This window comes from Dermacentor silvarum, chromosome 11, assembly GCF_013339745.2.
Source record: "Dermacentor silvarum isolate Dsil-2018 chromosome 11, BIME_Dsil_1.4, whole genome shotgun sequence".
Taxonomy (NCBI): Eukaryota; Metazoa; Arthropoda; class Arachnida; order Ixodida; family Ixodidae; genus Dermacentor; species Dermacentor silvarum.
Window position 1 is genome coordinate 99,886,302 of NC_051164.1, and position 24,239 is coordinate 99,910,540.

A 24,239-nucleotide genomic window follows, 5' to 3' on the forward strand; every position below is an offset into this window, starting at 1 on the left:
ATTTTTGGTGTAAAAGAACATAATTGACGCAAGGTGATTACGTTAGTTTTTATTCGCGACGAGTAATGCCGCCACCTGTCAAAAAAAAAAAAAAAAAATCACGTGATTTACGCGAACGTTGTAAACAAAAATGGCGCGGGCCGTGATTGCTGCGTTTGTGCGCTGCAAGTGAGATTACGTTGGCAATTCGTTTTCAGTACAACGTAAGCACAACGTGCCATGACTAGCCTGAACAGGAGCGATCCCGCCGCCACGACGCGCTTCAAACTCCAGACGGGTGGTTCGAACGACGTATCTAGCCGAATAAGCTCGGTGTTCGACGCACTGAACTCACTCGAAGCCGAACACAAGGCTTGGGAGCGCACTCGTAAGGACGACTCTTCAGGACACGATGAGCCGTACCTCAAGGAAGACCCGGACGTCGGTGACGACTTCGGAACCAAGCCATCACCGACTTCAGACGGTGTCTTCAAGAGACCGTGGTCAGCGCCGTGCGGTCCGAGCAAGCGTCCTTGCCCGCGGGGCGCATTTAGGTCCGGTGCTGGTCGCTTCGGTTCTTCGGCCAGCGGCACTCCGGACTACAAAGTCCACCCAGAGCGATGGACGCGCTACACTTTGGACAGCGTCTCCGAAGACGACATGTCTGAAGCGAGCAACAAGGCTGCCGCGTTGGACTATCTACACGAGAGGCGGCTTCAGAGAGAACAGCAGTCGCGGGACGACGAAGACCGTATCGCTGTAGATTCCGGCGGAGACGCGCCTGCAATGGGTAGGCACGTGTTTCAGAAGCGCACTTGGGACGGCGACGCTGACATGGAAGACGCGACCGCCGAACAACCGCCGTCGCATCGGATCGGAGCCGGCAAATTGGTCATGCCGGAATGCGTCGTTGGTGTGAAGCCCGCCGTCGCGAAGAAGGCCACCCCTGATGGAGGCGGTCGTCAGAGGAGCACGTCGTTACCGGCGGGATCCTCTAGCTCGCTCATCAGTTTCGACTGCGCAGACTACGACGACGACCGTGACGAGCTGGACGTTGACGATGATGACGAAGAAGCTGCTGAAGTTGCCGGCAAAGCTGCTGAGCGCGTTGCTGTCAAAAAGGGTCGCACGCTACGTACTAGAACCGATGAAGAGGATGACTGAAACGCGCACGTTGAAAGAGCTTGTTTATTTTCAAGGTGGTTGACGAAACAGACACGAGAGAGAAAGAGAACGAAAGTAGGCCTGCTTAAGTTCTTTTAATTTAATGAACTCTTGCCACTTTGTTTCTACTGCTATATATTCCCACCTACAGCAAAATCAAAGGGTAAGGGGTTGCCCTATTGTGGAGGCCATTGCATTGCCATTAAGTGTGAATATCATTTCTCATATTCTCTATGGGCACACATGTATTTGTGACTTTAGGCAGGTGGATAGCAGCAAAGAGCAAACATGAAGAAAATTGTCATCTTTCGCAAGTTGGGAGTTCTCACTGTGTGCGGTGTGAAGTGCGTGTAGTTTTTTGAAACACTGGGTACAGCAGCAAGCTCGCTGGTACTGTTTTTTTTTTTTTTCCACGTGTGTAATTTGCACGCTTTATTTATGGCACAGCGGTTATCATCCCCATCCTGTGTCTTGTCTCATCATTGGTTATGGTTCATTCAAGGGCTTAATGCACCTTGCATACCATACTGCTTTCACTTCACACCTGGTCCACTAGTACTTCACATGTTGCCCAATCATGATCATCAGTACTGCACGGTACATTGTTTCAAAACACTCATTATAATCTTAGTGCAGAGAGATGGAGATGAACAAGATTCTGTTCTATCCCTCCCTCACAATTTCAACTAATGTATTTGTCATTGCAGTAAAACAAAATAATTCAAGTGGCATTTAGCAGCAAGTGCGAGAAAAATGTGTTGGGCATGACGTTGCACCTCTTTGATATCCTGGGTCCATGGTCTAAACCACATTCACCGCATTGCAAAATGTTGTTCAGGAGTTCGCTCAACACATGCCCAGCCTCTCGGCCAGCTTCATACACATGCACTTTTTTCCACTTTGACACACCTAATGCAAACAAAAGGGACTTGCGAGGTGGATTTGGCTTGCCAACTAGTGCCAAACTAGACTAATAAGAGTAAAAGTGCAAAGGAATACAGGATGACAACAAACAAGCGAAACTACAGTCTGGCTTCACCTTGGTGTCACTATTTCAGCAAGGGGCCAGTGCCACCCATGTGGAAGGCATTTCCCTGCACAAGGGTCTCGGCAAAACAGACATCTAATATCGGTGCAGATTGTAGAATGCAACACACCAGTTTTTACACTTTATTTTTCAGATTTCTACATGTACTTTTATAAAGACACACAAAAGTTATTTACGAACAATTCTCGTATAGTCTATGATGGTTTGGACAATGCAGCAAACGTCAATGTGACGTACTGAAGAGGCACTGCAGGTGGTACGACAACATGATTTTGTCGCAAATATTGTCGCGTTGCACCAGTAGAACTAGTTGGGGCAATGTCTATCGAATGGTAAATTACGTTACTTGCGTATCTTTCGTTAAAATAATTCTTTAAATACATTACTTCCATTCGACAATTCTTGTGCGTCCAAATATTCAGAACGTTTTAAAGAATTTAAGTGGCTAGCTTGTGAGGCAAGTACGATTTCACTGCAGATAAGTGATAAAAAAATGTTAACAGCATGTAGTAAAGGGGAGCCTTGAGTGTGAAGTCGCTCAGTGTGGCAAACTGGTGTCTCGCAAAAGGTTGCAGCGTTTCCGCTTCGTTTCGCCTTGCTCGGTGATGATGTGGGGACCCAGCTTCATTATGGTGTGCATGGTGGAGTCGTACCTGGGCCAGCTCAAATTGTTCACAGCAGGCGGTTTGCTGAAAGAGAAGTGCATTGGTGACAATGTGTACTACTTAGGGAGTTGAAGAAGGTTGTGGGCCACTGGCACCGTGGAAATCGGAAGTTTTTCTCGCACTCGCGAACACTTAAACCCTTTATGTGCCGTGGACGAGCTGTGCTCGTCTGCACATTTCTGGTAAAAACAGCCAGTGACAAACTCAGCTCGTTGAGAAAATTTTTAATTCCGTTACTATTTCTCATTGGCAATGCACTTCATTTTCTTATCTAATGTCTCTTGTCATTGTGCAGTGGATCGGTTGAAGTTTCGTTAAACACTTCATATAATGTTTTAATTGATTTTCGTAAGAGATTTTACAGTGAAGAATTTCTGGTCAGATTTCAGGATAATAGCATGGAAGGGGTCAGAGAAAGAAAAACGGTCTGTTCATTGCCAAGTCTGCAATGGCTTGAGGAGCTGTGGTTGAAACGTGTCCACACTGCAAGTGAGACAACGTTTGGACGCCTGTGCCATGTTTTGGTGAATTGCTCCTCAGGATTTACAGATTTGACCTGCACCATTACTGTTCAATTGTATTTAGGACTGTGGTCTGCATTGCGAGTAGGGTTGCCAATCATCTAGTATTTCGTGGGACTGTTCAAAATTTTACCATAAAAGCCTCGAATGCCTTCCTGGCCTTGTTAGGGCAGCCATTAGGCCCAAGTTGATGGCCTTGTAGAGTTTGAGTCAAGGTAAACTTCATGTAGCGTGTGGCAAATGCCATGATTAAACTCTGGACAAGGATATCGCAACACAGCATTGTGCACCCAGTAGTAGCTGGACTGTAAATGTATTGCTCTACGCAGCGGCTCCGGAACCGGGGGGAGGGGGGGGCAGTGGGGACATGCCCGGATGCCCCACACTCAAGGCTGTCCGGACCGCCCCCCCCCCCCCTCTTTCCCCTCCCACCACTCGTGAGACTAGCGACTCCCTCGACTAGTTAAAGGGTGCTACCTTCCTTCAACAAACGAAACAAAATTTTCTGGAAGCTTGTGACTTCTGAGACTCTTTGTTGGCGGTTTTTCTGCGTCGAGAGTGCTGCCTGTTTTCGTCTGGTTCAACGCATCTTCCATCCTGAAGTTGTTCTCGAGGAGGGGAAGGCTGGCGCTCTAGTCTGCAGCCCTTGCAGGAGCACGTCTCAGTGCCACGACTTTAGGATGCCTCTCGTTCTCTCTCTTTTTCCTTGCCCCTATCCAAGCCCATGAAAAAGAAGTAGATAGCAACGGTCGGTGTACGCCTGTTCCTAGAAAAGCACGACTTAAATCATTAGGCTATCGCTCGTAAAGCTTGAAATGTGTGTTTTCTTCTTGTTCGGCTCAAACCACCTTGGTATACCGCCACACGGAATAACCGTAGTGAAAATTGGACAGGGAAAGCGCGGCCCACGGTCTTCTTGCTGAAGGGTTGCGATCGAGAAGCTTGTTAGCAACTCGTCAGGCATGTCACCTTTCAACTATACGCAACTTAACACATAATCCTGCAGATTTACCTAACAGTGCCGGGCACCAGAATTAACTGCACATTAAATAAATCACGCTTTTTGTGTTTTATTAGTAAAGTCTGCTTTCATAAAAAGCAGTTAAATGTAGTAATTATATATATATATATATATATATATAGAGAGAGAGAGAGAGAGAGAGTGAGAGGTGAACTACATGATGCGACCTGAGCCTCCAGGCGTCGCTACCACACATCAGATATACTTCCGGGGCCCCTGGCTCTACGAGTGCAGAAGCCATGGACAGCTAACACATCGAGCCACTCGTAGCCGCTCACCATCGCTCCATGCGGGAGCAGTGATCCCCGTCACACACGCTGGTACCATGGACTGACCTCAGTAACTGACGCCGCGGACGAGCGTAGCCCTCCCCGCCATTCATCATGCTAAATCACCGTTTAGGTCTTGAAAATTGTGATTCCCCTGGCCGTTGTGCGACAAATCGGCGTGGCGAAACCGAAACTATGAGGCTGAGCGCGCGCAGCCACGCCCTCCAGCAGGCTTCACTCAGCGGCGGAAAGTCAACGTCTGCAACGATATCCGCGATATCAACGCACGGCAAAACGCAGGCACATACATAGATCATGGATAAGTTCGAACTTGGCCTATTTGCCATCCATCTGCACTGGCATGCATCGCAGTGATCAAGTGATATTGTCATCCAAAGCGTGGAGCGGCGTTGCTCGTCCCCGGCGCGCGGATGCGTTGATTGTCCGAGCACAAGACAACATTTCAGAGCTGTCACGAGGCTGATGTGAAATACAGTGCAAGTGGTGCAAGCGTGCAGGTATATGCGCAGTAATAATGAACGAGATATGAATTGATGATTCACGACTCTTGGAGTGTTGTGTACTGTTTGAAGGAAACCCGCCGTGGTTGCTTAGTGGCTATGGTGTCGGGCTGCTAAGCACGAGGTCGCGGGGTTGAATCCCGACCACGGCGGCCGCATGTCGATGGGGGCGAAATGCGAAAACACCCATGTTCTTAGATTTAGGTGCACGTTAAAGAACCCAAGGTGGTCGAAATTATTCCGGAGTCCCTCCACTGCGGCGTGCCTCATAATCAGATCGTGGTTTTTGCGCGTAAAACCCCATAATTTGTTTTGTTTGACGGACGCCATTTCCGTTACTTGTGGCGGGAGTAGATCCCTGATCTGTCACTTGACTAAGGCTTCAAGTTCCCGAACGCGAGGACAGTTTCGAACCCCCCACTGATTATTGGAGAACATCGTTGCATTTATGGAACTATAGATCCAGTTGTTTGAAAACGAGTAAAAACGTTTTGTTATAGTTTTTTTGTTTTGTTTTTTAATTTCGGAAGGGAAGGCACACTGCTGATCTTGATGGTGCCTTCCTTATTCATACAAACGCTCGATCAGCTGAAGTGGTGTTTCTGTTTGCAGCCACGTAAGCAGTGATCACTTCAAATTTTTCTCAACAGTCAAAATTCGGCCTCATAGTGCAACTATATCGCCATAAATAACCACCTCCCAAAACATCCTACCGACGCATTGTTGGATAGCAACGGAGTTGGTTTTTACCCGGTGCGCGCGAACGTGGCCCACACTTGGATCATGGTCCGTGACCAGGCCTTGTCCAGATCGCTGGACACCACGTCGGGCCTCAGCGGCATGCCGAACACGAGTTCCATGTCTTCGAAGTGGACGGCTGCGGTCTCGCTGAGCCAGCTGGAGTAACTGGGGCGGTAGCCGAGCACATACACGTACACCCGGTTGTGCCAAGCGTACAGCTGTTCGGCGAGCTCGGACATTGGGCACACTTCCTGCGAATTACAAGCAAACTGGCTGAAGGACACTAGGAATATTTATAAATATACTACAAGTACTGAATGACTTTCGTAGTACTGACACGACATTATCGATGTTTCGTTTTGTTTTTCTGGTCCTGGACCTCGAGATCCTCCTATACATTATATATATATACCCCGCACCTCCACCAAATATGTTACGTATAAAGATTCACGGAAATGACTATATACAGGTATGCTTACAAGTTACAAGCGCATATGAATGTAGCTCTGCCCAGAACGAACAGCCCGTGCCAGGTTAAAACGTCGTCTTTTCCGTCCTCTGAGTCATGACAGGCTTGCTCTTGGTCACTGAAATATTTTCCGTAGCAATATGCACAAACAAGGACAGCGTAGGGAAAATTACTTGTACTTACTAAATGAATTAAATAAATGATAGATCCAATGAAAATGAAGGTCGATGAAAAAACAACTTGCTGCAGGTGGGGAACGATCTCATGTCTTCGCATCGACCACCTTCCGCGTGATAACGCAGAAGGTGGTCACGAGGGAGCAGAAAATCGTGACGTTTTGACCTTCGCTATGGATAGATAGGACTCATGCCAAAAGGCGCGTCGATTTTGATAGGTGGACTATTTACCAGGACGTCCCCAACGGCCTCCTGGTAGAGTCTGGGTCCGGAGACCGGGCTCAGCCTGATACCCGCGGCTTGCTGCCAGCGCTCGAGCTGCATGCGACCTCGCCGGACGCCCGATTCGTTCTTCCAGCGCCGGGACTCCTTGTGGCCCAGTAGCAGGGCGGCAATCTGCTGGGGGTCGCCCGAGCCTGTATGGCGCTGCTCGACGAACCACGGGTAGGCGCCCTCGCAGGTCACGCGACCCAGCAGGAATTGCTTCCCCTGGGGACCGGTCGCCTGCAAGGTGACGCATTGATGTATGCGGCTTGTTCGTGCCCGAACACTTTATAGAGCTTTTTCGGTATCCCATTTAGTTCAATTTCAAACGTTATTCCGTACCATCCACGGAGGAATGAAGACCCAATAGGCGGGGAGCATATATGGGTGACAGTAAACAGCGCGAAAAACGAAAACACGGGGACGAAAAGCAGCCAGACGGGACAAGCGCTGAAGATAGGAGGGCGCTTGTCCCGTCTGGTTGCCTTTCGTCCCCGTGTTTCTTTCGGGCTGTTTACTGTTAGCACCAATAACCGACTAGTCCAGGTAGCCACCTTGCTGAGCATATAAGATTCCATGGTCAGGAGCGGGACCAGATGAACAAGGACACAAAGGCCGTCAAGGAAGACAAGAATACAGAAGACAGGTGGTCGAATATGGCATCTCGGTGATCGTAATATATCCTCGAAGGCTCCCAGCTTTCGGGCACTTCTACGTTAGTTATTACAGTTCACGAAATACCGAAACACCAGAGAGACAGACAGACACGGAAGCCCTGGTGGTGCAATTTCGTGATGATGACGTCAACTTGAGCATCATCATCAGCCTATTTTTAATGCTATAGATTAGCATTATTTGGGAATTTACCCCAGTTTGCGGTATGTCTCTGTGTCTCTATGTGTCTCTGTCCGCGCCTTCCACTTTCCCGCCAACTTGGGTAGGTGGTCCATGGTCGAATGAGTAGAGCAGCGGACTGCTGTGCAAGGAGAATCGGGTTCAAAACCAATCGTCGGCCCAACTTTGGTCGCTGGACACTTAACTCTGGGTATGTGAAGCTATTCAATGAATCTCTCTGACGTCAACTTGGGCCACTGGGTATCTGCCTCTGTGTATGTTCCGTTCTTTTAAAGGGAAGTTTTATATGTTCAGGCGAAATCGTATATGGCTAGGCGAAATCGCCCGTGTACAGAAAACTATCATCATTAGCATTGGCTCGAGCGTCGTCGTCGTCTTCCGCAGCTGGTTCGTTGGCGCCCCTAGGGTTGCACTCGTGCTCGTTCGTCGTCGTCTTCTTCCACAGCTGGCTGCGTTGCCGCTCATCATTCCAGCGTAGAATTTCACTTCTCTACTGCCGCCGTAATGGGGAGGCCGCGTTTACGGGGGTATGAGCCATTCATTGTCTTACGTGACGGACATATTTAATTTCGAAGCAATTTAATTTGCTGCTATAACCACGCCACCGAGTAAATTCTAGACATCTAACGCAAGCGACAGCGGCGGACTGCGGGCATACCCTCAGTGACGTCGTTCTCTCCGCCGCAGCCGAACGTGTGTGTAACCTCATAATTGAGAAATACTTTAATGAACCCTCGGGATTAACCCAGTGATAAACAACGGGGCCGCACGTTTCAGCTTCGCTGGTTATAACCATCTTCATGGAGCGGAAATAGGGCCGACGAATTTGATAACAATCATCATATAAACATCAACAATTACCCAAGAACCATAAGATGAATTGCTAATAGCATTAAAGTGGCCAATCATCTCTAAAGGATGGATGCACCGCCAATTTTTTGTGTCCACTGCAAGACGAAGGGCATTCTCCCAGCGATCTCCATTCACCCCTGTCTTGCGCTAGCTGATTCCCTAATTTCATCGCACCATTCACCTAATTCTCTTCCGTCCTCGACTGCGCTTCCCTTCTCTTGGCGCCCATTATAAAACTCCGAGAGACCACCTACGCATTACGTGGCCTGCCCAGCTCCATTTTCCCCTCCTAATGTCAACTAGAATATCGGCTACTCCCGTTTGCTCTCTAGCCCACACCGCTAACTTCCGGTCTCTTAACGTTACGCCTTACATTTTTCGTTCCATTGTGCGGTCCTTAACTTGTTCTCGAGCTTCTTTGTTAACCTCAAAGTTTCTGTCCCATATGTCAACACCGGTAGAATGCAATGATTGTCAGGATTTGGTAATTTCTGCCGTATGCACTCCAACCCAATTTTATTCTGTAAATTTCCGTCTCATGATGGGGGTCCGCAGTAAGTAATTGACTTAGATAAACGTACCCTTGTTTAAATGTCTTAAATGTAAGAAAGCAGCGGCGGCACCGCTGCCGCCCAGTTTAACAAGCATATACGCCAAGAGACTTGCTATACATTTAAGAAATGAATTTTTGTAATGGTACACGTGTTGGGGGAGAGGAACAGCTGATACGTGCCATCTCGGCTTCGCTCTCGTACCTGGGCAGACGTGTTCCGCGCCTCCAGTGGCTGAGGTCTGGGCAGTGGCTCCCTCCCGAAGACGGGCACGAAACTGGGCGCCATTGGACTTCGGGCGATCGCATCCACGTGCGCCCTCTGGAGGCAGCCGAGCGTGACCTCGGACGATATGTCGCCGGGGCAACGCAGGCTGGCGATCAGCTGACGGGCTCCTTCTACGTTCTGTCCTTCGTAGCTGCGCGAGCGACGGTGTATATTGTCGAACATCAATTAACATGTGTTCAAGGTTATTAAGGCGAAAGTCTTATATGTCTCATCATTCAGTCGACCTTGAAAGTCCTTGAGCGAAAACGCGTCGACTACACGAAAGATACAAAAAGGGAGTCGAACCCACGACCTTTGGTGTTAAGGCGAAGTTAATTGAGACACAGTTAATTTAATAGAGTCAATTAAGGCAGTCGAACCCACGACCTATGGTTCATAATTAGGGCGAAGTTAATTAAGGCAGAGTTAAATAAGGTTTCGAATCCGCCCGGTACCCGATAAGTTCTAGAAGATAAAAAAAATGGCGAGCGGGGTACAAAGGCTATAGTATAGCCTTTGTACGAAGGCTACATATATAGCCATGCACCCAGCGCCACAAGTTCACTGGGTGTATGTGCCGATTTTCAATGAATGACTTTCGCGCCAACGCTTTAGCGAACTCCGGCATGAACACACCGGGTATGTGCCGCTCTTCAACGAACCTTTCGCCAACTTGGGCGTGACCCTGGGTGTGCGGCAAGCGAGGAAACAATTCTCAGGGTTCGCACGCACTGGCACGCCACGATTCCCGTCACGGAGGCCCCGCGTGGACTTCGCGGCAGCGTCACTAGACGGCGCATGTATCACGTATTGCACCGGGGCCTTCGTCTCACCTGTGGAAGGGTCCTCCGCTCTGCAGTATGAAGCGATCCACGTTCTGCGTCCAGAACGTCGTGTCTCCGCTGAACAGGTGGTAGCCCAGGGACGTCGCGCCGGCGTCGTGACCCGCCAGCACCAGGTGCAACGCGCTGCCGCCGAAGGAGTCGATGTTGGCTCGCGTCCATTCGAGCGCCAGCCGTTGGTCGTGCAGGCCCAGGTTTCCGGGAAGACTCGTCCCCACACGACTGCTCAGAAAGCCCAGCGGCCCCACGCGGTAGTTCGGCACGACCACGACCAGGTTGCCCAGGGCAGACAGGTATCGGCCGTCGTAAAGCTGCACGTTATGCGCAAGAGTGGTTACCTAGCATCAAATTGCTGTACTAATAGTTTTGAAGACAGATGCAAGTGATATTTCTGGAACGAGCTACGCATGAAAGAGCTACGCATGTGGGTAGAGCTAGCTGCGACATCGTCTCCGAAATCTCCGGTGCGGCGCGTTGCTGCACACCGGAGATCTCAGAGGCCTGTTCTCACGAGTCGCGCCCCTCTCGCTATATGCCAACGTGATGGTGCTGCCAAAGTGATGGTGCTGGTGCTATATGCCGAGAGAAAGGGTGCTGGAGACGGCTACATCCAGTTTGCCAACAGTTCTAGTTTATCAGATTTATCAAAATGAATTGAACCGCGTGTTGCCCCCTGTCGTGCTGTTACCGTGCGAACGTGCCTCGAAGTTATTCCCGCCGTTCTGGAAGGCCGCCCCGTACAGGAAGAAGAGGACGGTTCGAAGCTCGCACGCCTCCTGTTCTTTGGTGGAACCGCAGCTCGAAGGCGGCGTCCAGATGTTGAGATGCAGGCAGTCCTCGCTGGCGTTGCTGGTGCTGACGAGCTGGTGGCCCAGGTAGAAGTCCTGCTGCGGACAGGGTGGCCGCTTGATCCAAGTGTCCAGAGTCCACCCTCGCTGGTCTTTCTGCGGCAAACCGACAAAGCCTGTTTTTACAGCGAAAGCTGTATATGGCTAGGCGAAACGAAAGACCGTTCGTCCCATGTTTCTCTAAACGTCTCAATTGGCTGCGCCGTCAGTTACGTCGTTCTCTACGTCGCACCCAAGCGCGCGCGCCATTGGCAGCGCCGTTAGTGACGTCGTTATTTGAAGCTGCGTGGGCGTACTGGGACACTTATACGCATGCAGGTGCAATGCCAGTCTAACATATATCTACCTTCGTGCTGTGGCTGAGCCGTACAAACGGATACATACGTACAGCTTAACGCATATGCAATGTCAAAAGTTTACGGGGTGCGAAATATGAGAAAAAAGGCATTCTATTTCCTGAGCTTGAGCACGCAGCTTAAATTTCGAATGCGATATACATGCGATATAGTGCACGCGCGACCAACATAACGTTGTAGTATACTGTTTTAATGACTGCAGGATAAAACTGGGCCGAACTGTTTCGCTGAATCTGCATCCCGCATACTTTTGCCCGTGTCTTTGTCTAATGTCGTGGACAGATGACAAGTGGTGAAATTGAAGGCGATAGCTCAACCTAGAACGATCTGGTAGAACCACATTGCTCACCGAATTTATATTTGGAGGGAATGGGGGCATATTAGGGGAGGTTTGCGGGAAAACATTAAGGTACGGTTTTTAATTAAATTGCGGTCTAAAAAATGTACCTAAACTTTAGTTCCCGGACTGTTTAGAGGGGTCATATGAAACGCTTACGAAGTTTATCGGTGTAGATTGTCTTTGATATGGGAAAAATTATCACTTTGACAGTGTGATACACTGTCGGCTTTGTGCTTCTCTTTATTTAGTAGAGGGAGAACTTGGTCATAAAGTTGAAATATTTAACGTTTGTGCGTGTTTCTTCTGTCAGTTGCATTTGTCTGAAATTCACACATCGCCTTCTTTTGATCACTGCATATGTTTCGCGCTAATTTTGGATAAACAGTGCCACTCATCTAGGCCTAATATGAGGGTTTAATATGTACGTTCATCGGGGTGCATTTTGAATGAAAAGGAAGCTCTACCTCCGGAGCTCATATCTAAATAAAAGACAACGTAGAAATTGTTTTGATCTGGATGAGTAGGAACATTGCGCGAAGCTCGTCAAAATATTACTAAGCTGCTGTACCAGATGTAGTTTACAGAACTGGGATATTTATTTTGGTGCGGAGTTTATATATGAAAGAAATTGTGCATCAATTTGTTTTAAACTGACCAATTTTCGGCAGTTCTCGTAAAAAATTGAAGGCTTAAATTAAAATTGTGCTTCATAAAGCTGGCGGAATTTCTTTTGCTCTTACACTCAACAAATTTCATTAAAATGGGTTCAGCGGTTGTTTAATGAGACGCCGCAGTGGAGGACTTCGGTTTAATTTTAGCCGTCTGGGGATCTTTAACGTGCACATAAATCCAAGTACACGAACGTTTTTTTTTTTTTTTTTTGCATTTCGTGTCGCATATGTGGTAAAACAATAGCGTTTAAGTCAACCACTGTTACCCGATGCCCTTAATGATTGAAATAAGCTGTAGATAACACAGTATACTGGAAACACGAAGAATATGAAGGGCTCGTTGTTTCTCATTACAAGCGTTAATATGCATTAGTTATAGCTTTCTGTGTTATGCTGTTTGTTGTTTTCTTCACTGTAACCTATTGTTTTCTGTATTCTAGTTTGTAACCTTTTCATTTAAAATTTTTGCTAGTATCCTTTTCATGCTCCTTATTTTATGGCATTTTTTATTGTTCATTGCTCCTCCCTTATGTAATGACCTGCGGGGGATATTAAGGCTACAAATGATGGATGGTGATGATTTCGAAACGAAAACTTGGGAGAAGCTTAAGCTTCGTCTTTAAGAGTAGAACATGATAGCATTCAAAGTCCCTGACTGCTTTTCACGCTTCCCGGCAACTGCAGCTTACGCAACCGTGATCTTTACCGGGAAACGCTTGCGGCGAACGCTAAGCACGAAGGCGAGCTTTCCGATTCTTTTCTTGCTTTTCCCCGCACGGCCGGCGCCGCCGCTGCCGCGGATGCGCCGAGCCGAGCACCATCTGGTGGTGCTGCAAGGAACCGAGCGGCGCGCGCCGTGCTGTGATTAGTAGAAAATTCTCGCGCACGGTCAACGCCGCATTTTCTGCGTTACGGGGCCCTTAAAGCTATCGCTTGAAAATCGGAAATGACCCCAACGGCAGCACATGTTATCCAGGGATAGGAGACTTGCCCCAACCAGCGTGGCCAGGGGCTGCGGCGGTTTGAAGCGCAATTCCCCCCGGGGCGCCGTTGCGAACGGGACGCCCAGGAAAGCGAGTACTGTCCATTGGCGATCCTGGTCGCTGACCACGAGCCGCTGTCCGCGCACTGCGCCGAAGAGGCCGCTGACCACTGGACCGTCGCGTGGGAAATTGTTCCCCACCATGGCCACTGCGGTCGTCGCGATAATCACTAGCGTCAGGCCGGCTACCGTGAGCAGCAGGATCTTCGTCTTAGGGCCACAGATGCACGTACGCCTGCGGGCGACACGATTGATTCGATTATGTACTGCGTCACAAAGCAACACTGGAGATATGCGAGACGCTGTACAGTGGAAGGCAATCGGGCCACTTTAGGCCGCCTGGAGTTCTTTAGCGTGTACATGAATCTTAGTACACCAGCGTTTTTGCATTTCGTCCCTCACCGAAAAACGGCCGTTCGGGCGAGAACTTCAATGCGGCGTCCGGTATACCTTTGTCTTTCGACCTTGGGTCTTTTCTGGCGCACCAAGGCTGTTTTCTCAGTTAAAGTGGCCCCCTTTTTTGTATTGTAGCAAGATGATTTACTAATACAACCGAAATGCTTATTTTTTTTCTCTTTCGCGTCTCGTTAAAGCAGCTGGAATTATTCGATAATGTGAAGATTACAACTAGCGTAGCTTTATTCATTAAACGAACAACGAGGAGCTCACTTTTCCGCCTTGTTAGGGCTCTGCGTGGATAGTTTCTTAGACGGATCCGCAATGCCGGCTGCTGCCTCAGAGGTGCCGGAAGTTGGCTTCCCGCCTTCCTCTTGTCCTCCGCCATCTTTCTCGGATCGAAGAGGTCCCTTGGCGGCGGAACTTCGACGTTCCTCGTCTCTCGATTTCGCAGTCTCAGCGCCAGTTGTCACTAATTGAATGAATGAATGAATGAATGAATGAATGAATGAATGAATTAATGAATGAATGAATGAATGAATGAATGAATGAATGAAGTTAGCTGCCTCGTTCTTCAAAGCGCACTCACACAACGAACCACACACACATAAGGTAGGAGCCGATAATTTGAGCACACATTCGACTGCTTGTAAAGGGACTGGGACGCAGTCGATGATTACTGGGAAAGGTAAGTATAAGATATTACAAAACTGTATCGCGAGATTTGTGTGGCGTTTTGTTTGTCCTCGTTCTTGCACTGCAAGCCTAGCGGTCTGCACGAACCTCACCCAAGTATAACGCACCCCTGGAAAGCCGGACACCTGGCTGGGGGGCTGCTTGTACCCCTATTACGGCTCCGACCGTGGGGACTGAACCGCGCACGTCCCGCAGTTGAGCTGGGCGTCCTACGCACTGGGCCACGGCTGTGGTAAAGTCGACGGGATTTGCCTGACGCTGGCTCCTTTCCCAGGACAATTCACCCCTAAAAGAAAGCCGAGTGTCGGGCCGGTGGGTAACCGGCGGCAACGCGCATGGTTTTGAACCTACGACATCCCGCCGCAGCCGAGGTGGACACTCACCCACGAGGCCACGACTGTGGTCACCACCCAAACACCAGCAAACACCACGGTTAATTTAGTAAAGCTCAGTGAGCGCATTCTGAATTAGCGATTGCCTGAGACTCTGTAGGAGGTAACCGCGTTTACGAAACCTCGGTTCAGAGTTGGTATGTCAGCTGAACTGCAGTGATGGCTAGGCCTAAATTCCGCTCTGCTGGAGTGACGATCGCAGTACACTCTGGTAGCTGTACAGCTGACGAACGCCATAGCGTATTCCACAAAAAAATTACTAGTTGAAACCCTGGCATTAATGTTACGGGAGCTGGAAGTAGGGTAAATCGGAGAGCACGAAAACAGCTTGATGACTTTGCAAGTTGATAATTTTCAACAAAATGTTGCGAATGCATGTAATCATAATTATCATACTGGCTGAACCATCCATGCTCTCAGCTCTCATGGGTACTATCGTCACAGTGAATTCCCTCTAGCATTTTCTGTAGGAAGCTCTATACAGGATGTCCCAACTATCAGGCACCAAGATTTAAAAGTATGCAAACGCCACGTAGCTGCACAGAATCAAGGTAATGCTGTTTGCCGTCACTTGGAGATACTAAGATTTTTCTTGCATGCCACCTAATTATATAATTAGTCTTAGCTAATTAATCAACTTCTCAAGTATTATAATTAGCTGGAAAGTGTCAATGAGGAAATTGTAAAGCAACATGAAATACTCCCGATACAGCTTCCTGTTGCTCAATACGTGCTACGTAAGTGTTGCAGCACGTATTGAGCAACAATATGTAGAACATAAGTGCGTAATAACACAATAATAAGAATAAGAGCATAAGTACATAATTCCAAGTGCCTCACAAGGTACCTGAGCGGCCAGTCGCGCGGCAAGAGTTGGGACACCCTGTATATGTGGCATAAACGACACGTGTGCGTGCGTGTGTGTGGAGGACACCTGGCGCTCCATTTCTTCTCGTGTATGTAATGTAAGGGGGGGGGGGGGGGGATGGCGCAGCAGAACCACGCCAATGTCATAGCACACACGCTTCTAAAAGTCCAAGGAGCTGTACGTCTGATGCCTTCTCCTACCTTTGCTCGCAGGTTCCTTGGACGCCTCCTGGGCAGGTTCCTCGATGTGGGCCAAAGCTACTGCGTCCTCGGGCGACGGCTCGCGTCCATGCGTCTCCTGCTCCGGCAAAGGTGCCGGTAGCGAAGGGGCACTGGGAGCCTCGTCATGGCGCTTGACGGACGGTTCTTTCGTCTTGTCTGCGGGAGAAAGGGTGAGTCGTTCTTCTCTTCATCATCATCAGCCTATATTTATGTCCACTGCAACACGAAGGCCTCTCCCTGCGATCTCCAATTACCCCTGTGTTGCGCCAGCTGATTCCAACTTGCGCCTACAAATTTCCTAACTTCACCACCCCACCTAGTTTTCTGCCTTCCTCGACTGTGCTGCCCTTCTCTGGGTACCCATTCTGTAACTCTAATGGTCCACCGGTTAACCATCCTATGCATTACATGGCCTGCTCAGCTTCATTTTTTTCTCTTATATCAATTAGAATATCTGCTATCCCCGTTTGCTCTCTTATCCACACTGCTTTCTTCCTGTCTCTTGATGTTAGGCCTAACATTTTCTCTCATATAGACAACCTAATCACGTAAGGACCACTTAGAGAGGTCCTCGAGTAATCCTACCCTGCCATGACGACGTCCACCCTATATAGAACACGAGCCTCCACGTGACTGTCCTGGACACCACATTGGTGTCCTACTTGCCATCTACATCCGCACTGCGCGTCTAAACATTTGTGGATGTTGGAAATGCATAGTTGTATAACGTGCCAACGTCATCGCGTTGTTGCCGTAATGCCGTTAATTAACGCATACCAGGCAACGTTTCGCGAACCACATATATACACCGCGGGCATTGTCGGGAGCTTGATTTCAGATAAAGTTGAACCCGGATATATCAAACCCACATATAATGAATGATTGTGCATAACGAACAGCAGTAAAATCTCCTTGAAAGTTTTTCGATATAATTTTTCATCTTATATTGCATTACAATGTATCGAACTTTCTTGTGATCCCCTTGAGATTTGATATATCCGGCTTCGGCTGTATACGGAAGCATTCCTGAGACTGGTCGCAGATACTCTTCTCAGATACCGAACCAGCATTGTGTTACCCCTTTGACGACCTTGGTTACAGCCGGTATCAAACTCGTCTAGAACTCGCAAACGATGTAACCGGGTCACAGTGACTGTGTTTTGGCGTTGCTCGGGGCTTGAGACAGCTTCTCATTGAGTACGCGCTACTGAGTTTCTCTTCATCTAGCAGGCTCCCTGCACCGCCCGGAGGACTCTGCGTCTCTTCCATTTAGTCTAATAGCATACCTGATAACTCTCGCTAATTGTTTGTAAAGTTTACCAATTCGGGCTCGTTTTTTTACGATTTTGCGGAAGTTGCATGAGATTTTACGAAAAATTTCTGTTCGTGAAAACTTTCGCTCGTCCGCCTCCGAAGACATTCTCAGATATCAAACCTGCACGAACCTATAGGTTCGTGCAGGTTTAGTCAGTCGAGTTTCTATATCAGGCAAAATCGGCAACATATATTCACTTTTATGTGAAAAAAAATGTATATCCTGCTAGTCAATTTAATGCTGCTTAATGTTTATTGTGGATTGTGTGTTGCATATAAATAGAAACAACTGTAATGAGATGCGTATGTCTCCCACAAAAGGTGCGCGCCCAGGGCAAACTAAATAAAGAGAGACCAAATAGCCCCCCCCCCCCCCCTCAACCCCTACCCCTTTCTCACAGGTCGTGTCTGCGGACTTTTACGAATTGATTGATGTATGGGGTTTTATGGCGCAAGGGCCAGGTATGGCCAAAGAGCGCCAAATTTTACGAATTTTAAAGTTCACAGTTTGGCAGGTATGCCAACAGTGTTGCCGACGCTAGCCGCCAGGGTTGCGAAAGAAAAGAAAAATCGAAGGACCTTCCAATTACCTCCCAAACGGTAAGAAAAGAATGGCTGAGTCTTAAACCATCAAACGCCAAGCTTTGCTCAGTCCAAATCACAGGCTTCGTAATCGTCGTTGTGCTCCGTTCGTGCGCGTCGTGTTAATTCTCTCGCGATAAGCGTTCCGAAGCGTCATCGCTAATCGGAATCTTGTTCCTTCTGCCCGCTATCGGCGCTGCTGTCAACTTCAGAACAGAGTCACTGTATAGGCTCCCTTTGGATGCAGATACAGTAACTCCACTTCAGAATAGAAGCCTTCGTGTACTCCAGCACTGCAGTAAAGCTTCTGCGCAAGATTTCCTTGAACCACTGTATTATAGCTTAGTTGGTGCTGTTTAGTATTGCCATAATATACCGAAGCAGACTGTTCAAGCGCTCTATAAAAGCATAATTATCTCCTCTAGCGGTCACCCTGCCTTGTTTCTTACTTGCCATGGACAGCGTCGCCCAAGCCGTGTCGTACGAGGTGTCAGACATATCGATGGCAGCTTCGACGTTCTTCATGGCAGAACAACGTCGTTCTCATTGCGATGATGACGATGATGTCCTGAAGATCATGATGATGATGCGTGGCTGTAGTATACCACCACCACCTGGCGTGCGCGATTCAAACTGCGTATTCCAGCTTCCGCGACCTCTAGCATGGAAAACCGCCAAATGTTATAGTCTCATATAATGTATACACGACCCCATTTTGGCGTGAGGTAATAATTGTGTGCGATAAAGGCGAGGGTAGCGTATATAAAAAAAGTAAAGAGTACAGATCAGACTGTATCCGCCTCCTCTACGGGCCACACGACAGTTTTCCTAGCCGTTAGTGCTCCTCGTCGTCCGGCTTGGCGCCCACCACAACAATGGCGCCTATCCACTCCGGTTGATTGCATGGTCAACTGTTGGGTTGCTTTCATAAGTGAGTTAGATGAAATAGTTGAAATTAAGAACGTTATTATATATATAGTTAACATATCTCACAGTTTCGCCGTAAGGGCGAAGCAACGAATGGGATAGGAACATATGTTCAAATATTGCACGAAGTATAAGACTCGTAGCTGTACGTAGCGGCAATATATATGAATTGAAGTAAACGTAAGCTAAGTAAAAACGAGTTGTTCTGCTAGGGGCCCTCTGTTTGAATCGCGTCATCGGACAATTTCAATTATGTTTAGAAATTAAAGCCATCGTTTTAGCGACTTTACCACCATTTTTCGGTATCGGGTATGTTTCATCTTTCCTTGGCCGATCCCGGAGGTATACAGTGCACAGCCGCGTCAGCGAAATTACATCATTTTCAATTTCGAGCTCTGTTATTTTTTGGCACTTTTAATATTTAAGTCTGAGAAGATTTAAGATAAAAGGCATGCACTGCGGTATTTAGTTTCACGACAGCAGTTTTGTGGGCTGCCATTCTCACAATTCTGAGGAATAATTTTGTCAAGAATGTCAAGACCAGGTAATATAACCTGCATGTACCGCATGTCATATAGCATGGCATATAGAATACATATACCTAAATATATACGGAACCTCACGGCGACGCCGACGGCGAGAAATTCGCTTGGAGTGTACATATAATTTCTATCACAATAAAAAAATGCAAGTAGACCATGCGCCACCCCAGAAAGCTCCTGATGATAACGAAGATTACTCCAGAGAAATTTAATGTTGAGTCCTCAACACCATTGAGTTTCCTACAAAAATTACTACAGAAAATCTGATGCTGGTGTCTACCGGAACTATAAGCATGTCGGTTCAGTCAACATGGGAATGATGATGATGACGATGATGATGATTGTGATGATATTTATTGCGGGCAAATCAGTTCTGTGGAAGCCAGCAACGGTGGATGAAAGTTCATGAAAGGGACAAATTGTCGTCCATCAAACTGCAGTACGAAAGTGCAAAGGAAAGCCATACGGCCCTCCCACAAAGAAAACTTCGCAATTGAAGAACAGTTCGTCCTGGTCGTGATCCCGGACCTGATCCCCGAAAACCGAATAAAAAAATAATTTTTTGCGCGAACCGGTACTGAACCACAACGTTGCTATTTTTGTGTTTTGTTTGTGTGCAAGCGCACATGTGTGTGTGTGTAGCTTTATTCTCTCGTTTTATCTCATATCTTTCACATGAGAGGCCTGCAGTGCCAAGCCTTTCCCATGCCTAATATTTCCAGTTATCATTAAACTATCTCTGACAAACCCGCGCCTAATTTATGACATACTAGTTTGTGTACACGGTTTCCTTGTGATACGTTTTCGGAATATGGAAATTGTGGCCACGACGGGTATCCCACGCAGTGTGAATAACGTTGCGGCGAGTGTCCCAAAAGTAAATTGCTCATGGCTATATCAGTCTGGCATAACGCAGCGCCTATCTATCTATCTATCTATCTATCTATCTATCTATCTATCTATCTATCTATCTATCTATCTATCTATCTATCTATCTATCTATCTATCTATCTATCTATCTATCTATCTATCTATCTATCTATCTATCTATCTATCTATCTATCTATCTATCTATCTATCTATCTATCTATCTATCTATCTATCTATCTATCTATCTATCTATCTATCTATCTATCTATCTATCTATCTATCTATCTATCTATCTATCTATCTATCTCACGATGACTCACTGGCCCAAATTGTGTACTTGCTTGGGCCACTAGGTATGTGCTCCTGGTCGTGATGCCGTCGCGGTCATCCCATCGCTGTCGTTCCAACTTCGTGATCTTACTCTCGGCATACCGTCGCCGCCACACCTTCTACCTCGACCCAGTGTCCCAAGATGTCTAATAGCTTCGCCCACTAGTTGTGGATTCGTCGTCGTGATGTCGTGTACCGTGATCGTCGCATCGTCGCGATTCCGGCTTTGTCATCCGATTCTCGTCATATACCGTCGCCATCAAAGCGGTCGTCGTCACGCCGTTGTTTTATCGTCATCATCACTTCGGTAAGGTCATCTAATTGTCGTCTCGCCGTCGTCGGCATGATGCCGCCTTCATCCTTCCATCGACATCAAACTTTCTTCCGTCATTCTATTCTAATCATATACTGTCGTCATTCAATCGTGATCATGCCGCCCTTGTCGCGCAGTCATCGCGAGAGAGAGTCGCGGTCATGCATCCGTTGTCAGACCATCGTGCCGTCGTGGTCGTGCCGTCGACGTCACACCAGCTTCGTCGTCCGACTCTCCTCGCGCCCTCGTCGTCATGGAGGTTTCGTGATACAATCATCGCTACGCCATTGTCACCATACACTCGTCCGTCCTCATGCCGTTGACACGGTTTGTCGTACACATTGCTCGAATGCTATTCGCATTATACTGTCGACTGCAGTCATCGCGAGATGAGTTCTATACCGTAATATTTTGTCCCGCCACTGCATACACAAACGAAACCAACCATTTTGACACAACTTGAAATGGTTTACGTTTAATCATTGCGGGAAGAACGTGTTATAAGAACTATATATGTCCCGCGCGAGCGCATTCCGCGCATACGTGCGGGGATAACCACTACGTTTCGCAGTCAGCAGAAATGCTTCCTGTGGCAGGCGGCGCTGCTGGGGGCGCTTCCCGGTCAGTACGGGTTACGGTGGTCGCGCAGAAAAGTCGCAACGCGGCCTCCTTGTGTCACGCTCCATGCTCACGCCGTCGACACCCAGCTTCATGAAGGAGGGCCGTAGAGGGTCGTATACTGGCCACTTCGAACCGTCCATCGCAGGCGCTTTCCTGCGATAAAGTAAGAGATGGGATAGGTTTAGCACTGCGGGAACGTACTGCAGTGCATACGTAGACGTGGGCTCAACGAGCAGCTGCTACGGTAGCGGGACATCTTGCGACGTTTTCTACATTTCACGACGCCAGAGGGCGCAGAATTTCGCGGTGATAGATGTTATGGGCTCACTCCGCTTGCGGCGTGCTTTCCTTATTGTCTTACCTTTCGGTCACGCGAACTTGAGCCATCGGGAACTCTGTTTTGCACGGCTTTTTCCCGACAAACCAATGTTTCTAGCACATCCTTGGTTGACCGCGGCGGCACGAGGGGCCACCAGTAGAGCGCCGCTGCTTTCGGATTCATCTCTTGGCATTCCGGTGCACATCTTGTACCATAGTAACGTCCTCGCTATGCTAAAATGCGTGTTACTGTCTTCATGTAACATGCAGTTTTCGGATGGTAACTGTCCGCTTAGCTGTCTATTTGGCTGTCTACGGCAAGTACTGGAACTCAGCCAGTATTAGGCTCCGGCCCAAACGCCATGACGTCTTACCCCGTGTGCGCGAACGTGGACCACACGTGTATCATGGTGCGTGACCACTGCTTGTCCAGTTCGCTGGAAGGCACGCCGGGCCTGAGCGGCATGCCGAACACCAGGTACATGTCCTCGAAGCGGACGGCCTCGGTCTGGTCGTGCCAGCTCGAATACCTGGGTCGGTAGCCCAGAATGTAGACGTACACACGGTTCTCCCAAGCTTGCAGCATCTCGGCCAGCTCGGACATAGGGCACGCCTCCTGCCAAGAGTGCATGCACGTCAACGTGCTGGAGGGCCGAGACGGCATCTTATATGGAAGTTATACTGCGGCCACGCGTGGCGTTCTTTTACTCTTGGCCGGTGATCGCTTTCGCCGTCGTACCACCGCAATGCCTCCGAGATATGTGGCCGCGCGTGCCGCCCGATCTCGAAGGCGATATGTTATCGTTTTTATAGCACTCGTCAGGAAGATGCGGCTTCTACGAACTTTCATACGAACGAAAAGCTTTGTGAATTCGTACCCATAAATGTCAACGTAGTAGTCCGCACTTCACAAACACGCAGCTTATCTTTGGTTGTGATGTGGCTATATCTCCTTGACTATAGCCGCTAGAGCGTATCGGTACATCATCGCTCGCTCACCAGAACGTCACCGACGGCCTCCTGGTACAGCGTGTCTCCGGCGGACGGCCGCAGCGTCGTTCCCGTGGCAGTCTGCCACTGCTCGAGCGCTTTGCGGCCGATGAGGCGAGCGGCCAAGCGCAGCGGGTCGCTGGAGCCCGTGCGCTGGTGCTCGACGAACCAAGGGTAGACTCCCTCGAGCATTACGCGGCCCAGCAGGAAGTGCTTGCCCTGGGGACCCGTTTCCTGGGCCAAGATTCCGGTTGTATATTTGATTGATTGATTGATTGATTGATCGATTCATTGAATGATTGACTGGCTGACTGACCAGCGAATAGAGGAGGCGCTGGACTGATGGACTGACTGACTGAATGCGTAAGGTGAAAGATTGGGCCAGTTGGTTTTGCATCAAGGTCATAGTGAAATCAACTGTGCGTGTTCCCGTGTGTCTCTTTCTTTGTGTATATGTTTTAGATCCCACTGCTATGACCTTGATGACTGACTGACTGGCTGATTGATTGATTTATGGAATTTAATGTCCGAAACCAGATCTGGGGCTATGAGAGACGTTGCAGTGGAGGGTTCCGGATTAATTTTGAACACATGCGGTTCTTTGACGTGCACCTAAATTTAAGTACACGAGCGTTCTTGCTTTTCACTCATACCTAAATGCAGCCGCCGCACTTCGCAATCGAACCCGCGACCTCGAGCTCAGCAGTGGGACGGCAAAACGACCGAGCTACCGCGGCGGGTAAGAACCCGGTTTCAGCCAAAATGATAGGAGGATTGCTAATTCATACTTCTGAAACAGAAAAAAAAAATCACATTCGGCGGGTCCCACGTGTGGGGCAGTCGGCATTAAAGCGAAACTCCGCATGACTTCTACGCAAATGTTATGCAAAGGAAACGCTACTGACTCAAAATGTTTGTGCAAGACAGGCAAATCTCATGAGAAGCCATGCGCGCTCTTACTGTTCAACGATCTCGTGTACGTGGAGCACGTAACGGATCTCGGCATGTGTTCGTCCTGGAAAGAGCCTGACTAAGTGTATACGTGTGGCGATCCAACACCGAGGCGGCATCCGAGTGAACCGATATTCTATCATAGACACTGCACACCAAAGCCGCACATATCAATTGTCGCAGAACTTGCCGCAAGAAAGCGAAAACCCCGACAACGTTGTGGCACCATCTAGGGACCCTAACATCGCATCGAGGCAAAACTAGTGAGTATTGGTCTAGTGGGTGGTGTGGTAGTAGGCAGTGGTCTTGGTCTACTCGACAAGACGGCAGCCTGCACCCACAAAGTGAGGAAAGAGGTAAAAGAAACTTAAGATAATTCGTATACCCCGAGTGAGGATTTAACGCACGAAACGCGCCAAAAACGAAAGATGCGTAGCGGCACCACG

General features: G+C 48.5%; 5 protein-coding genes across 5 annotated transcripts in view; 2 read left to right on the forward strand and 3 right to left on the reverse strand.

The window, feature by feature from the left end:
• The window catches only part of LOC119433057 (lactadherin-like), a 150,478-nt gene that overhangs the window by 14,939 nt on the left and 111,300 nt on the right, over positions 1–24,239 (forward strand). Inside the window, exon 2 of the mRNA XM_049658492.1 lies at positions 16,027–16,205. The gene's annotated coding sequence lies outside the window, so the exon portion shown is untranslated. The remainder of the gene's footprint in view (positions 1–16,026; positions 16,206–24,239) is intronic.
• LOC119433059 (protein TSSC4) lies at positions 108–1,605 on the forward strand. Its single transcript, XM_037700205.2, has one exon. The coding sequence runs from the start codon at positions 220–222 to the stop codon at positions 1,141–1,143; it is 924 nt and encodes a 307-aa protein (XP_037556133.1). The 5' UTR covers positions 108–219; the 3' UTR covers positions 1,144–1,605.
• Positions 2,493–7,178, reverse strand: LOC125941378 (acetylcholinesterase-like). The gene is made up of 3 exons (XM_049658495.1): positions 6,806–7,178; positions 5,939–6,180; positions 2,493–2,880 (listed from the first exon to the last, which is right to left on the reverse strand). The coding sequence occupies exons 1-3, from the start codon at positions 6,896–6,898 to the stop codon at positions 2,730–2,732; spliced, it is 486 nt and encodes a 161-aa protein (XP_049514452.1). The 5' UTR covers positions 6,899–7,178; the 3' UTR covers positions 2,493–2,729.
• Positions 7,382–11,788, reverse strand: LOC125941343 (bile salt-activated lipase-like). Its single transcript, XM_049658388.1, has 4 exons — positions 11,759–11,788; positions 10,894–11,169; positions 10,197–10,516; positions 7,382–9,514 (listed from the first exon to the last, which is right to left on the reverse strand). The coding sequence occupies exons 1-4, from the start codon at positions 11,786–11,788 to the stop codon at positions 9,211–9,213; spliced, it is 930 nt and encodes a 309-aa protein (XP_049514345.1). The 3' UTR covers positions 7,382–9,210.
• Positions 21,503–22,452, reverse strand: LOC119433062 (acetylcholinesterase). The gene is made up of 2 exons (XM_049658498.1): positions 22,227–22,452; positions 21,503–21,687 (listed from the first exon to the last, which is right to left on the reverse strand). Exons 1-2 carry the CDS (start codon positions 22,436–22,438, stop codon positions 21,546–21,548), a joined length of 354 nt encoding a protein of 117 aa, XP_049514455.1. The 5' UTR covers positions 22,439–22,452; the 3' UTR covers positions 21,503–21,545.